Source organism: Trichechus manatus, unplaced genomic scaffold, assembly GCF_000243295.1.
Source record: "Trichechus manatus latirostris isolate Lorelei unplaced genomic scaffold, TriManLat1.0 scaffold00261, whole genome shotgun sequence".
Classification (NCBI taxonomy): domain Eukaryota; kingdom Metazoa; phylum Chordata; class Mammalia; order Sirenia; family Trichechidae; genus Trichechus; species Trichechus manatus.
In genome coordinates this window covers 1,215,794-1,230,380 of record NW_004444197.1, presented here as the reverse complement: position 1 = coordinate 1,230,380, position 14,587 = coordinate 1,215,794, and the positions used below count along the sequence as shown (strand labels likewise).

The window sequence follows — 14,587 nt, the reverse complement described above, 5'->3', positions numbered from 1 at the left end:
AGAGAGACCAGATGAGCTTCTCACTGTCTCTGCCCAGAAATGACATATGTCCCTTCTGCTCACATTTCATTTGCCAGAACTAGTCATTGCCTCACCTAACAGCAAGGGGGCTGGATACTGTAGACAAGCACATGGAATATCGGTTGTGCATTATTGTTTCTGCCACAGTCTCTGACATATAATCAGTCACCTCACTTCTTGTCTGTTTCATCCAGTGGACTTTAAATTTCTTGAGGGCTAAGGCTGTAACTACCTTGCTTTTGTGTCCCAAGCACATGAGCACACAGTAGGCGTCTAATGAACATTTGTTGAATAAATGTCCTTCTTGAGCTTGGATTCAGCTTAAGTCACTTCCTTTAAGAAACGTTTCTTTACCATCCCTCTACCACCTCCACCTCCAGCCTGAGTTAGGTGTCTCAACCAAAGCATTTCTCATTCTATGTTATTACTTTCCCTCCTCCCTCCCTCATCACATACTCGGTTCTTTTAGGGCTGGGATTATGGCTGTCGTTTATATTCTTTAAAAATTTGTATTAAGCAATATTAAAGTAATTTTTTAAAAAAAACAAGAAATAAAACATTACTGATACAGCTGAAGCCTGTTATATATTTCTTTTTCCCTCCATTTGGTTTATCATCCCCGTGTATTTCTTTAGCCTTTCACTGTACACATGTGTCCCTAATCAATATGATTTCTCTCTGTATCCATATGGATAACAAGTTGTTACAGTCCCACCTGTTGATTTCTCCCTGCTCTACAGAACAACCTGTGTCATTAATCCAAGTGTCCGTATATGAGTGGGCCTGTTTTGTAGGTCTCTTCATCCATCTCCACTGATAACACCTGTCTCAATGACTTGAGCTTCATAAATAGTCTGATCCTTGGTTAGCCAGTCCCCCACTTTGATCTACCTCAAAATTGAAGTGATTTTAATCTGTGCACCCCCAGTATTTCTGTATCCCCAGTTCCTGGCTCATGATGATGCTTAATGAGTATTTGTTGAATAAATAACAAATTCTGATTTTTTTCTTAGTGTATCATTTTCATAATCTTTGAGCTTTGCCGTTTGTTTCTTTTTAGAGAATAATTGCATTTAAAAATCAAGCTTGAGAATAAGAATTTATTGACCAGAACAGCACTACTATTTTATAAGGTGGGAGTGAAATCTCTGGCTACAGTAAAGGATTTTTTGTTTTGTTGTTTTGTACAGTAAATTTTCAATGCGTTGTCCACAGAACTTATTAGGGAGAGCTATTTACTGGTAATAGTGTTTGCTTTGAAGTGTGACTGCAAAGTGATAAGCCTGGCTTTTTCCAGCCTCATTATTACATGTAGTCATGTTTTGGATGTGGAAAGCAATAACACTGACTAAATTTACTAATTAACATTTCACGTTGATTGAAACTTCGAAATTAAATGGTTATACTTTATGTCAGAGGTTTCCTTTACTTTGCTTTAGCTTTGAAATATCCCTGTAAAGGTCTTTCGTTAGGACTGTAGCTTAATTGGATGTCTCTAGTCAGCCTTTGAAGCAAATGTATAGGTTCAGAATGGCTGGCAAACCCTTTGCCAGGAAGTGGAGAACTCTAGCAAGAAAGACTAAATGTTGTTATTTATATAACAAATCAGGGAAGAGCTAAGTCATTTTTCTACTTTTTCTTCTTAATCTTCTTTGTAGATTAGATAGCTATGACTTAAGTGCCATTGTCTAGGAGAGTCTTTGGAGTATTTTTTTTTCAACTTTTTAGCTTGAGTTAACAAACATGATTATATTTGGGTTTATTTTTCTTTTGATAAAATACAGTTCCAAGGAATGTTTAAAAATATAACACTGGTCATGATTTTCAAGGAGAAAGTTTTCTTTTATGGAAATAGTATATTATTTTAGCTTTATAATTTAGTATTATAAAACTAAGAATAACTTTCTAAAGGCTGCTCTCCTGGGATGCAGACTCTGGGGAAGGAAATAGCTGATTGTCATGTAACTGGAGTTTGAGTCAGGACTCTCTGTCATTTAGTGCTATTTGCCAGTGAGCTGAGGGCAGTGGTGGAGGCACCTCAGACGGGACACAGGAACTTGGTGGGCAGCTGAGAAGGGCTTGATTGTACCTCCTGGGAATAAGTGGGTATACAGTAGGTGTTCAGTGAGTGCTCATTCCTTCCTGTCCCTCCCCAAAGGAGAGCCAAGTGTCTCTGTCTGAGTATCAAAGATTCTTGGTACAGGAGGTATCTTAGGAGGAGTCCGTTGTTAAGGCTACAGGGCAACTTGTGAGACTTGACCTAGCACAGAGTTAGAGATGAAGGGCCTAAGCTTCACCAGGGGCAGAAGCATTTATATCCTACCAATATAATGCTTCCTAACTCTTTGAGGACTCTTTTTTTTTTTCTTTAATTAACGATTTTAAAATGAACAATTCAGTGGCACTTAGTACGTTCACAGTGTTGTACAACTACCACCTTTATCTAGTTAAACAAAACACTTTCATTACACCAAAATACAACTCATACCCACTAAGCAGTTATTCTGTATTTCTCCCTTCCCCCAGCCCCTGGCACCTACCAGTCTGCTTTCTGTCTCTATTGATTTTCCTGTTCTAGATATTTCATATTAGTAGAATCATAACAATATATGACCTTTTGTGTCTGGCTTTTTTCACTTTGCGTATTTTCAAGGTTCATCTGCTTTGTAGCATTTGTGTCAGTACTTTGTTCCTTTTTATGGCTGAATAATGTTTCATTTTATATATATATATATATATGTGTGTGTATGTATGTATATATGTATGTATATATGTATAACCAAAACCTAGACCCGTTGCCAGCGAGTCAGTATGTACACACACACACACACACACACACACACACACCCCCATCACAGTTTGTTTATCCATTCATCTGTTGGTAGACGTTTGAATTCTTTGGCTACTGTGAATAGTGCTGCTATGAACGGTCATGTACAAGAATTTGAGTACCTGTTTTCAGTTCTCTTGGGTATGTGCCTAGCAGTAGAATTGCTGAGTCATATAGTAATTCCATGTTTAACTTTTTGAGGAGCTGCCAAACTGTTTTCCAGAGTGGTACACCATTTTACACTTCTATCAGCAGTGTACAAGGATTCCAGTTTCCCTGCATTCTCGCCAACACTTACTTTCCAGTTTTGACTATAGCCATCCTGGTGGGTGTGAAGTGGTTTTGATTCGCATTTCCCTAATGGTTAATGATACAGAACATCGATTCATGTGCTTAATGTCCATTTGTATATCTTCTTTGTCAAAGTATCTGTTTAAGTCTTTTATGCATTTAAAAAATGGCTTGTCTTTTTGTTGTTAAGTTGTAAGCATTCTTTATATATTCTGGATATTAGACCTTCAGCGGATATATAATTTGCAAATATCTTCTCCCATTCTGTAGGCTCTTTTCACTTTCTTGGTAATGTCCTTTGATGCACCAAAAACCAAACCAAACCAAACCTGTTGTCATGGAGTCGACTCTGACTCATAGTGACCCTATGGGACAGAGAAGAACTGCTTCATGGGGTTTCTAAGGAGTGGCTGGTGGATTCGAACTACCGACCGTTTGGTTAGTAGCCCTACGCTTAACCATTACACATGCAGGGCTCCAAGTCCAGTTTATCTTTTTTCTTTTGTTGTTCATGCTTTTGATGTCATAGTAAAGAATCCAAATCCAAGGTCATGAAGATTTACCACTATATTTTCTTCTAACAGTTTTATACTTTTAGGTCTCACAATTAGGCCGCTGATCTATTTTGAGTTAATTTTTATATATGGTGTATGGTAGGGGTGCAGCAAGGACTTTTTATAAAAACAAAATTTTATGGAACCTCCATATTGTACTTTTTTTTTTTTTAGATTCCCCCCCCCTTTTATGTTGTTGAGAATATACACAGCAAAACATATGCCAGTTCAACTGTTTCTGCATGTACAATTCAGTGACACTGATTGCATTCTTTAAGTTGTGCAACCATTCTCACGCCCATTTTCTGAGTTGTTCCTCCCCCATTAATATAAACTCATCGTCCCTCAAGATTCCTATCTAATCTTTCAAGTTGCTGTTGTCACTTTGATCCCATATAGGTAGTTCTTAAAAGAGCATAATGCTCACTGCAGACATTTTTTGCTAGTTAAGCCAGACTATTGTTTGATTTTAAGAAGACTTCAGGGGTTATTTTTGGTTTAAGGTTTGAACATTATCTCAGGGCAGTAGTTTCAGGGGTTCATCCAGCCTCCGTGGCTCCAGAAAGTCTGGAGTCCTTGAGAATTTTAAACTGTGTTCTACATTTTCCCCCTTTTGATCAGAATTCTTCTGTAGAATCTTTGATCAAAATGTTCAGTAATGGTAGCCAGCACCGTCTAGTTCTTCTGGTCTCATGGCAAAGGAGGCAGCTGTTTATGGAGGTAGTTAGCCACATATTCCATATCTTGACTCTCCTTCTTCCTCTGTTTAATATCCTTTGGTTGAACATGTATACGAACCAGTCACAACTACTGTGAATTTCATATGATCTTAAATTACTGTGTATTGGATTAATCAAAGCAGAATTTACATACATTTTAGAAAACAATACTCATGAAAAAATATGACTTTTTTTTTCAATCAGTAGCTCTACATTATTAACTGTGTATGGATTCATAGATCCCCTTTCCATATACCATGGTCCCTTCTGGGTCTGCAGATCACAGATTTTGTAGATGAGCATCAAGAGATTCTACCAAGACAGGAAGAAAGGGATTAAGAATGAAGGTAGAATTTCCAAGGGTCCATAGTTGCAGAGATCTCAAGAGAAGGAGAAGGGAAATGACTGGAAGGTCATTGCTGGGTAACTGGAAGTCATTCAGATCTGTAAGGGCCGGAGAGGAAGAAATATTTTTTTTTTCAGGCAATAAGGATGACGGCAGAATAGAAGTGAAGTGCTCAGAGGGAATATGGTTTGGGATAGAGATAGGGATTCAAAAGACATCATCAGAAGGTGATGGTTTAGGAATCCTCTAGTTTGGAAATAATGCCAGCCCAACTCTACCTCCACACTAGGAGTCTGTCTAACTTTGTCAGTAAGGAAAAGGAGCTATGGAAATTCTAAATTTTATTTAAACCATAACCAGAATGCCGGTTAAGTTTGAATTAGTAAACTATATTCTGTATAAATGTTTTATGTGTGTATTTGTTTGATTTTCTTTTCATTTCTTAATAAAATTTCCTAGTAGAAAAATTCATTTTTTTTTTATTGTGCTTTAGGTGAAAGTTTACAGCTCAAGTTAATTTCTCATATAAAAATTTATACACATAGTTTTTAAAAATTCCAGTTTTATCGCAGCTGAAAGTATGAGGAAAAGGAGTTTTTCCACTTCTTAATGTAGATGAGAGAATTAGGTTCTCAGTGCACACTTAGAGCTTATGGTGGTGTGTTGTACTGGCCTGTGGCCATCTGATGAAGCAGGAACTGGGGACACACAGGAGTGAGAACCCTGAAGGGAAAGCATTGGGACCATGTAGCAAACCAGGGCCAAAGACCACTTTCCTCCAGCCAGCCCTTCACAGGTGCTTGCAAGCTTATCAGTGACAATCTCTTTTTTTTTTTTTTTTTAAGTACTTTTGTCACCTTGTCAGCTCCTGTATTCAGAGGGCTTTAGAGAAAGGCACGAGGGAGGAGAGAGATAGGGCAAGTGACTGAGAGTCTGAGGGGAGGGTAGAGGTAATGGCCACTGGTTCAGGTGTTCTACTTTTACGAGGCAGATTGTCTTATTTGTCTACTTTTTCAAACAGAGAAATTAAAGTTACCCTATAAGAAGTGATTTGGAAAGGTATAAACAAAGAATGGGTCTTAGTTCCTTTTATTTTTTGGTGTTTCAACTCTGAATTTGTATGAATGTGTCTTTTTGAGTTTTTAACGCCCTACATAACTTCTGTGACTTCAGGTGCTGCTCGTGAGCAGTAGTCGCCATCCAGACCGATGGATTGTTCCCGGAGGAGGCATGGAGCCTGAGGAGGAGCCAGGTGTGGCAGCAGTGCGTGAAGTCTGTGAGGAGGTATGCATGGAGAAGAGAGGTCACAGCTGTGCCTTGTAGTCATGAACCTGTCCTGTCCATGAGGTTCTTTATTGCCACTCACTGAACAAACATGCTCATAACCACAGAATGATGGCATTCAAGAGTTAACCATGTGCCTCCTTGATTAAAGGGGCAATTGGGTTATGACATGGTAATGTTTATCAGGCACTCTATGGAGAAGGTGCTTGCAGTAATGACTATCTAATTATACTGGACATTCCTTTTTGTCCTCCCATGGATCTGTTCCAACATTGTCTCTGTTAACCTACGGCAGATCAATAATCAGATAGTTCTTTAGCCCTAAGAAATAAGAGGAACAGGTAGTATTGGTATAAAGGTCTCATTCTCACTAGCCTTTGCATGAGGAGGAGGAGGCCCTTGTTCTTCTGGCTTCTGGAGTCATGGGCCAGGAATGGTGGCTTCAGCAACAATTCTGTTAGCCAGAAGCTGTTACTGGTGCAACTCAAGAGATACTAGTATCTTCTTTTTTTTTCAGTTGGGTGATGTTCAGCATACATGTAATGAGTTCCTCGGCCATGCCCAGTATACATAAGTAGATACTCCAGAATGAACAGTCAGAAGAAATAAAATCTTGGACCCTTAATTCCCTTACTTCAAGAACTTATAGTCCGGTTGGGGAAACTGAAAAACAGATTGCAATTCAAAACCAGGAGGAAGGAACTTCTGTTTCTCAAGGGGCTCTTGTGCCACCATGCTCTGCTCTGCTAATGTTATCTCATTTAGGACTCATAACTTGGTGGTGTAAGTTTTTATCACCCCTCTTTACTTTCCCTGGCCACATAGCCAGTGCTTTATTTCTTTGTTCCAGAAAGGATTTAAGACTGATTCTAAGACATATAAAATACCACTTAAAACAAGTCTAAATTCTACACTTCTTTTGGGTCCAGCCATTGCTGAAGTCCCTCCTAGACTAATCTTACCCACAGGAATTGTTTCTTTGCTCTGAACTCCTACAAGACTTTAAATTGCTTATGTTTCTCTCATTTTACCATGTATCTGGTAAAACTAGATTGTAATCTCTGAAAACAGATCATGTTCTTCTGTTTAATAGCCTCCCTTTCTGTGTCTAGTACACAGCTAGGTGAGAAGAAAGTAATACATGCTTCTGTGATAGATGGATTGATGGATGGACCAACAAAAGTGCTGAAAAAATACCCATACCGGAAATTATCGGAGTATAGGAAGTGATAAACATTGACAGAGAAGATGTGAGAAGTTGTTCTGCATATAAGAAACTGTGTTTACAGTGGCTGGTGAGAAGACTAACCTGGGTAGAACCAAAGTAAATGAAGAATGGGGTATAATGAAAAGAACATTGGTATGGTTTCTGATTGTGATTCTGTCAGTTAACGGCTCTATTACCTGTGAGAAGTTAATAATAAACTCTCTGGACCTTGGTCCCTTGTTTGAATACCTTCCCATGTTCTCCACCATTAGGAGTTGGAGGAAGGTATTTGAGGTTCAAATGAGAACAAACATACATGTCTTTTGTAAATTATATATCACTCTGTCAATTAGGATGTATGCAGCTGAAAATAATAGCATGTGTCTTGTTGTTTAATAACAGGTTTATTATATCACGTAACAAGAAGTCCCAAGTTGACTAACTCAGCAATATTACGAACCCAGGTTCTTCTCATCTTTCTATTCTGCCATCCTTGGTACACTGGCTTTTGTTCTCAGGCTTGTCACCTTGTGGTCACAGATGACTGCCGTAGCTCCAGCCTCACATACTCTGTTCAAAGGCAGGAAGCACAGTTTCTCCTCATGGGTCTCTTTTTACTGGGAGGAGGGGGAAGAAAACCTTCCCCTTGAAGTACCCTCAGCAGACTCCTTATGTCTGGTATTACAGAGTTGTTTCACATATCCATGCTTACCCCATTTCCTGTCAAGGGAAATGGCAGTTGCATGTTTAAATTAATAGAGCCTTCATCCTTTGGAGTTTGGAAGGAAGAGAACACTTTTCTTTAGCACCTCAAAGGTTGAATATTTGAAAAAAAAAAAAAAGCAGGGCTCTGCCAGCAAGAAAGAAGGAAGTTAATGACTTTTAGGTAGGCAACCAGCATGTACTCCACAATCACTAAACAACTTGAAGGTGTTATTCCTGAGTGAGTAATAATTGTAGTTGTGTGTACCTTTAGTAACCAGTAGAAAAATATCATACTTGGCTTCAAGTAGCAGAGATGATGGCGGCTAAGAAAGAGTGTCCTCAGAGGCTGTATACACTGTTGGGTGGGATAACTCATGACGTCTAAGCATTGATTAATATAGGTTTGACTTCTCAGAAGCCATTTAGACTTGAGCTAATTTAAAGCAATTTAAAAAGCAATAGGAAGAGAGAAAATTTTTAGTTTATTTTGATAGAAATTTACTTATATCAGAATATGGCAATACATGTTTATTCTGTGATGTAGAAGAATTACATTATATGTGATTTTAGAATGAAAAAAAATTATTATCCAGGCTTTACCATGTCTTTCTTGTCACAGATGGACGATAGCTGTAGAGAGATGAATGCAAGTCCATTAGAGCAGTAGTGGTTAAACTTGTACATGCATCAGAATCACATGGAGGCTTGTAAGAACACGGATTGCTAGGCTCCACTCCTGGAGTTTCTCATTCTGGCCAGGGATAGGGCCCAAGAATATGAATTTTTAACAGATTCCTAGGGATAGTGATGTTGCTTCTCCAGGCATCATGTTTTGAAAACCACAGGCTTAAGCCATTGGCAGCACTCCTGTTCCTCTGGTTAGTCAGACCCAAGGGAAAGTGCTGAGAAGCTTCTAAAAAGGTTTCCTCAGGTAACAAGAGATGCTTGAGAAAAAAGTTTCTTGTCTTCATGGACAGTATGGAGTCTGCGTGTAATATTGGAGCTGTGGCAGCCTTGTTGACTCTCAGGGGGAGAAAGTGTTAGTTTAAGGACCAAACGTATGCATTGAGGGTGGGAAGAAGCTAGTTCTTTGAAGTTGTTGACCCACAGAACCAACCCTAGAGCTGCCTTCCCTGGGAGCTTTTTGTGAGTGAAATAATGTGTTTTCTTTACTGTTTAGCCCTGTGGCTCCCAAACTGCTGATCATCAGAATCACCGGGGCATCTTGAAAAAATCCCAGTGCCCAGACCATAACTCAGACCAATTAAATCATAATCTCTAGGAATGGAACTCAGACATTATGTCTTTTAAAGCTTCCCAGGTGTTTCAGTGTGCAGCCAAGCTGAGAACTAGCGGTTTAAGCCAGGGCTTCGAACTGGTTCCTTCCGATTCGAACTCCTGCTGAGAATTTGCATTTCTAATAATAAGTTTCCAGGCAGTGCTAATGCTGCTGGTTGGGGACCGTTTCTGAGAACCACTAGTAGAGCAGTGGTTCTCAAAATATTATATATAAGAATCACCTGGGAATCCTGTTAAAATGTAGATTCTGATTCAGTAGGGAGCCCTGGTGGCACAGTGCTTAAAGAGCTATGGCTGCTAACCAAAAGGTCGGCAGTTCAAGTTCACCGGCCACTCCTTTGAAACCCTATGGGGCAACTCTGTCCTATAAGGTCACTATGAGTCGAAGCCCTGATTCAGTATATCTGGGGTGGAAATGCAGATTCTCAGCAGGGGTTCTAACTGGACCAAACCGGTTCGAAGCCCTGATTTAAGCTAAGGGTAGGCAAACTTTTTCCATGAATGTTTTAAGCTTTGTGGGCTACACAGTCTGTCACAACTACCTAACTCTGCCATTGTAGCACAAAAACAGTATATAAATGAATGGCATGGCTATGTTCCAATAAAACTTTATTTACAAAAACAGTGTTGAGCTGATCCCTGCTTTAAGCCCTTGCTACTCAGAGTGTGATTGGTGGACCAGCAGCATCAGCATCATCAGAAGTTTGTATCTAAACTTAAGATTTTCAATGTAAATTCACAAGTCAGGAATAGATTATGCTTTTAAATTGAAGTTACAAGATTAAACCAGTCTAATAGACCACATTCTCTTAACACTACAAAATCACAACTATGCCTGGTTTCCATCTTAACACAAAAGTATTTTTACTTTGATTTTGACTCTTAAACATTTCTATAATTAATTATAAATATTTTCAGGGCTGAAAGATTCTTACTACTAAAGAAAATGACCCTTGCAGTTAAATGATTCCAGGACTCTGAGGGTGACTTGATAGGACACACTGACCCAGTTCATTGCTGCTGCATCGGGGCTGGAGTCCACACAGGTTGGAATGGGTGTTGAGTGAGCCAGTCTGAGTATTTGTCACATCTAGCTAACTTTTAAGTTTGCACTTCAACCGGAAGGTTATTTCCTTCATGACATCTATCTGATTCCTCCTACTAGGTTTGTTGTTCTGTTGCAGTCTGTACTTCTAGCAACATAGTATTTATAGTGCTTTATTGATACTGTTTAATTTTCTTTCTGTCTGCCTGCCTTCTGGCTAAACTTTACACTTTGTGACTTTGTGTGGTCAAGTACCGTTCTTTCTTGCTCATTGTTAAATACTCAGCATATTAAAAAGAAAAAACCATTGCTGTCGTGTCGATTCCAACTCATAGCGCCCCTATAGGACATAGTAGAACTGCCCCGTAGAGTTTCCAAGGAGTGCCTGGTAGATTCGAACTACTGACCTTTTGGTTAGCAGCCATAGCTCTTAACCACTATGCCACCAGGGTATATCAAGTGCTTAATAAAATAAATGTTGTAATTACTGACCTGACCACTAGGGCAGCCACATAAGTGCAGTTGAGGTAAGCTTTTTCAGGTTGTGAGGAGCAGGTATGTTCTCCAGGCCCCTCAGTTAAGTGAGGAAAACAACATTGTCACAGCAGCTGCCCAGCCAATCTGTACGGAGCTGGGAACTTAGGTCACAGTGCACAGGCAAGCTTCATTCATGGTGGATGCCAAGAGTGGGAATGCAGTGTAGTTTGGAGGGAATGCGGTGTGGCTGGGAAGAGGGATGCCTTCTAGCTCCAAGGAATGCAAGGTAGCTCTGGGAGCCTGGTAATTACACCAGTGACTTATCCCCTCTCTTCCACTGTGGAGGACCTGCCTTTCTGTTCTCTTAGCCACCTGGCTACTGCTTTCGACTTTTTGTTTTGTTTTTTTTCCTCCCTTGTGCGTCACTCACCTGTCTGTTGATTCTGTGTCTCACATTCAGCCCTCCCAGGAGTGAGGATCTCATTCGTTTTGCCTAGTTACAATCTAATGTATTTATTTTGTTATTAGAAACATTTTCTATATAAACATGTATGAAATTAAGTAGTTTATCATGTCATTGTGAGACCTAGATACCACTAAACTCAACCTGTTCTGAAGCTTTTTGCAACCCCTCTTAAAAATTCCTGTATATTGGCCTAATTTCAGAAACAGACAACTCTGTAACACTAAAAATATTATCAACCATATTTAAAGGGCTAAAAATAGTTCCCTTTTATAGATTGGCCTCCATATTCTAGCTGCTTATAATCAAAATCATATTCTAGTGACCCCTCAAAGGGCCAGAAGGGCCAGGCTTTCTCTAGGGCCTGCCAGTGGGCCTTGGTAACAGTGCATCTCTAGCCCAGGATAGCAAAGGCTTATGCCAGCCTTATGACAATCTCTCTGTGTAATAAAAAAGAAAAGCACCTCTATGTGTGGTTTTTAGAGCTGTTCTTTCTTGGTAATTCAATGGAAAAGGTAGAACCGTTGGCTGACAGGGAAGAAAGAGAAGCTGGGTCTGAAACCATTCTGTCTTCTGTTCGTCTGTTATGCTTCTGGTTTGTTTTGTTTTTTTTACCCATTCTCATCTCAGCCAAACCAGGAGTATTATAAAGATATAGAACGTGTGAAAACAGAAGGAGAAAATTATGTGCATAGTTGCACCTGCATCCTTTTCGTGGAAGACAAAGATGGGTACCTTATGCCTTTAGAGAAGTGTAATCCATGATGATAATTGAGAATGTGTGGCTAAAGGCCAGTTTGTTTCTTCCACTGTTTCATGTCTGGGCAAGGTCCATACCCATTGAACCATTTTCAGCATATAAACTATAAAGAACTTGTAGGCAACCTGGTAATTAGCCTGTGATACAGAACTACCTTTAAAAATGTCTGGTATATTCTCTGTGACTTATGTCCTAATATCACACTCCTCAGCTATTCCTCTGGCTCTTCACCTGTTGCTTTGCCACATACATTTGCCATCTTGGAAATGTCTTTACTTTAGGTTAATGATGTCTTTTTAGGCTTCCCTATACTTTGCTTCCCTCCTTCAAGTTTTTACTGCACATGAAGTAAAAATTTTTACTTACATAAAGTAAAAATTTTACAGCCAAAGATGTTTGACTTAATTCACCTTTATTAAAGGAAGTTTATAAAATCCCTAGATGCTTAACTTTAGTACCAAGAATCATGGTTGCCCTCCTCATGACACCTTAGAAGTTCAGAGTTGCTTCTGAATTATCTCTAAAACCAATAAACCAAACCTACTGCCGTTGAGTTGATTTTGATTCATAGCAACCCTATAGGACAGAGTAGAACTGCCCCATAGGATTTCCTAGGCTGTAATCTTTACTGAAGCAGACTGCCACATCTTTCTCCCACAGAGCAGCTCATGGGTTCGAACTGCCGACATTTAGGTCAGTCTATCAAGAATTTAGCATAACCTTCTTGATTCCATTTGTATTTTCAGAAAAGAATATGGGAAATACCATAGTAAACTTTATTTTAAAATCTGTATCTTACCCCAGTCCAGTGCCATGCATTCCCTGTCCCTGTAAAAAATGATTGTGTTCTTTATTACATATATCAGTCAGAAAGCTCCACGTGGTATCTTAAAACTGTCTCTAACAGGAAAGCATATTTCATGTCTCATGCCGTACACAAGTGGAGCATTTTAAAAGTCTGTGAATACTTGGGAGTAATTTAAGATATTCTTTTGTCACTTTTTTTTTTCCCCCTTTTAAGCTCTTAAATGTTTGACTCTATTTGGAGTGGAAAAGAAGTGAACGCTTAGTATGACTGTGCTGTATTTTCATCTTAACTTTTTGGCCCAGTCTGAGCAGTTGTAAATGGAAACAGGAAAGGTGAGGTATCAGAGTATTTATTAGGGAAAGAACATGATTATTTTTTTTTTAATCCAGAACTTCAGTCACAAAATAGATATCATTTAGTAGCAGAACTTTCAAATGTGAATAAGAAGAGTACTTTTCAGTCATTTTGGCATGATAAGTAAAACCGTTTAGGGAATTACGGAGGCAGTAATAATGTTGACCAGGGGTCCCAGCTCATAAGCCTGTAGAGAAGGGGATGGGTGTGGCAGTAGACATGGCTGTGACAAAGTGGAGAGAGCCTCCCCTAGTCGGGAGGTAGATCCTGCTCAGGCCAGTAGTTGTCACAGGGCAGTTAAGACCCAGTATGGTCAGATCCTCTGATGTTTCAAGAGAAGTTTGAAAGCTGGATTTTCATGTGAGACCTCCTGTTCTTTCATTGTAGGCAACTAATTAAAATTTTTTTCTTTTAAAATGTTAATCAAAATAATACACACATATAGATTAAAAAACAATAACAGCAATAATATTACTACTAAAAGGCCAATGATGAAAAACAACAAACTATGTGTTCTTAATTAGGTGACTGTCAGGGCACCTGAGAGGTTCGAGATTTTTACTTTATTTTGAACTATAAACTGATAAACTCTAATCTCTTGGAAAAAGTTTTTTTTTTTTTAAATATCCTAAATATTGGAAATATTGCACTGTTTAATGGAAATCTTAAGATGAAAACATGTATCCAGCTTTATATAGATTGTTAGAAATCATGACTCAACCCTGTCTTGTTTAAAAGTAGACTTTATATGGCATTACCTGGACTTCTGTTATTTAATTTTTAAAGGATTTAAAATCACATGAATATGAATTATCAGTAATAATGGACATGTACGGCTATATGTACCTATAGATTTATCTTAAAACTAGGTACAAAGGTAAGTATAGAATTTTTCTGTGTGTTTTGAAATTTTTTTAAATAAATAGTTGGGTAGAAAATAGAAATATTTACTGTGTGCCAACCATTCAAAATCTTGAGCCAGAAGCTACGAAGTACAATAAAACGATGGGTGCCACTTTCTACAAGATAAATTGCATTTTTGTAAATATTACCATGGTCTTTGAAGGAGCTTCCTGGCACAGTGGTTAAGAGCTCAGCTGCTAATCAAAAGGTCAGTGGTTCGAACCCACCAGATGCTCCACAGGAGAAAGATGTGGCAATCTGCTTCCCTAAAGATTTACAGCTTTGGAAACTCTATGGGGCAGTTCTGCTCTGACCTATAGGGTCACTGTGAGTCAAAATCAACTAGATGGTGACAGGTTTTACCGAGGTCTTTGTTTTTACTTGGTAGGGAGACAGATAATTTTAGTGCCTTTGGTCACAGCACTATAATATATAAGAATCATCATGTCTTATAGTACCTTCATGTTATGATCTATTCTGATAATTTATTTTTTAAATAATTTAATGGGAAATGTGACTCT

At 38.8% G+C, this 14,587-nt stretch overlaps 1 protein-coding gene across 1 annotated transcript in view; it reads left to right on the top strand.

Moving 5' to 3' along the window:
- NUDT3 (nudix hydrolase 3) overlaps positions 1–14,587 on the top strand; it is a 103,277-nt gene that overhangs the window by 69,985 nt on the left and 18,705 nt on the right. The window contains exon 2 of the mRNA XM_004389827.2: positions 5,935–6,045. Within this exon, the coding sequence (XP_004389884.1) occupies positions 5,935–6,045 (111 nt within the window). The remainder of the gene's footprint in view (positions 1–5,934; positions 6,046–14,587) is intronic.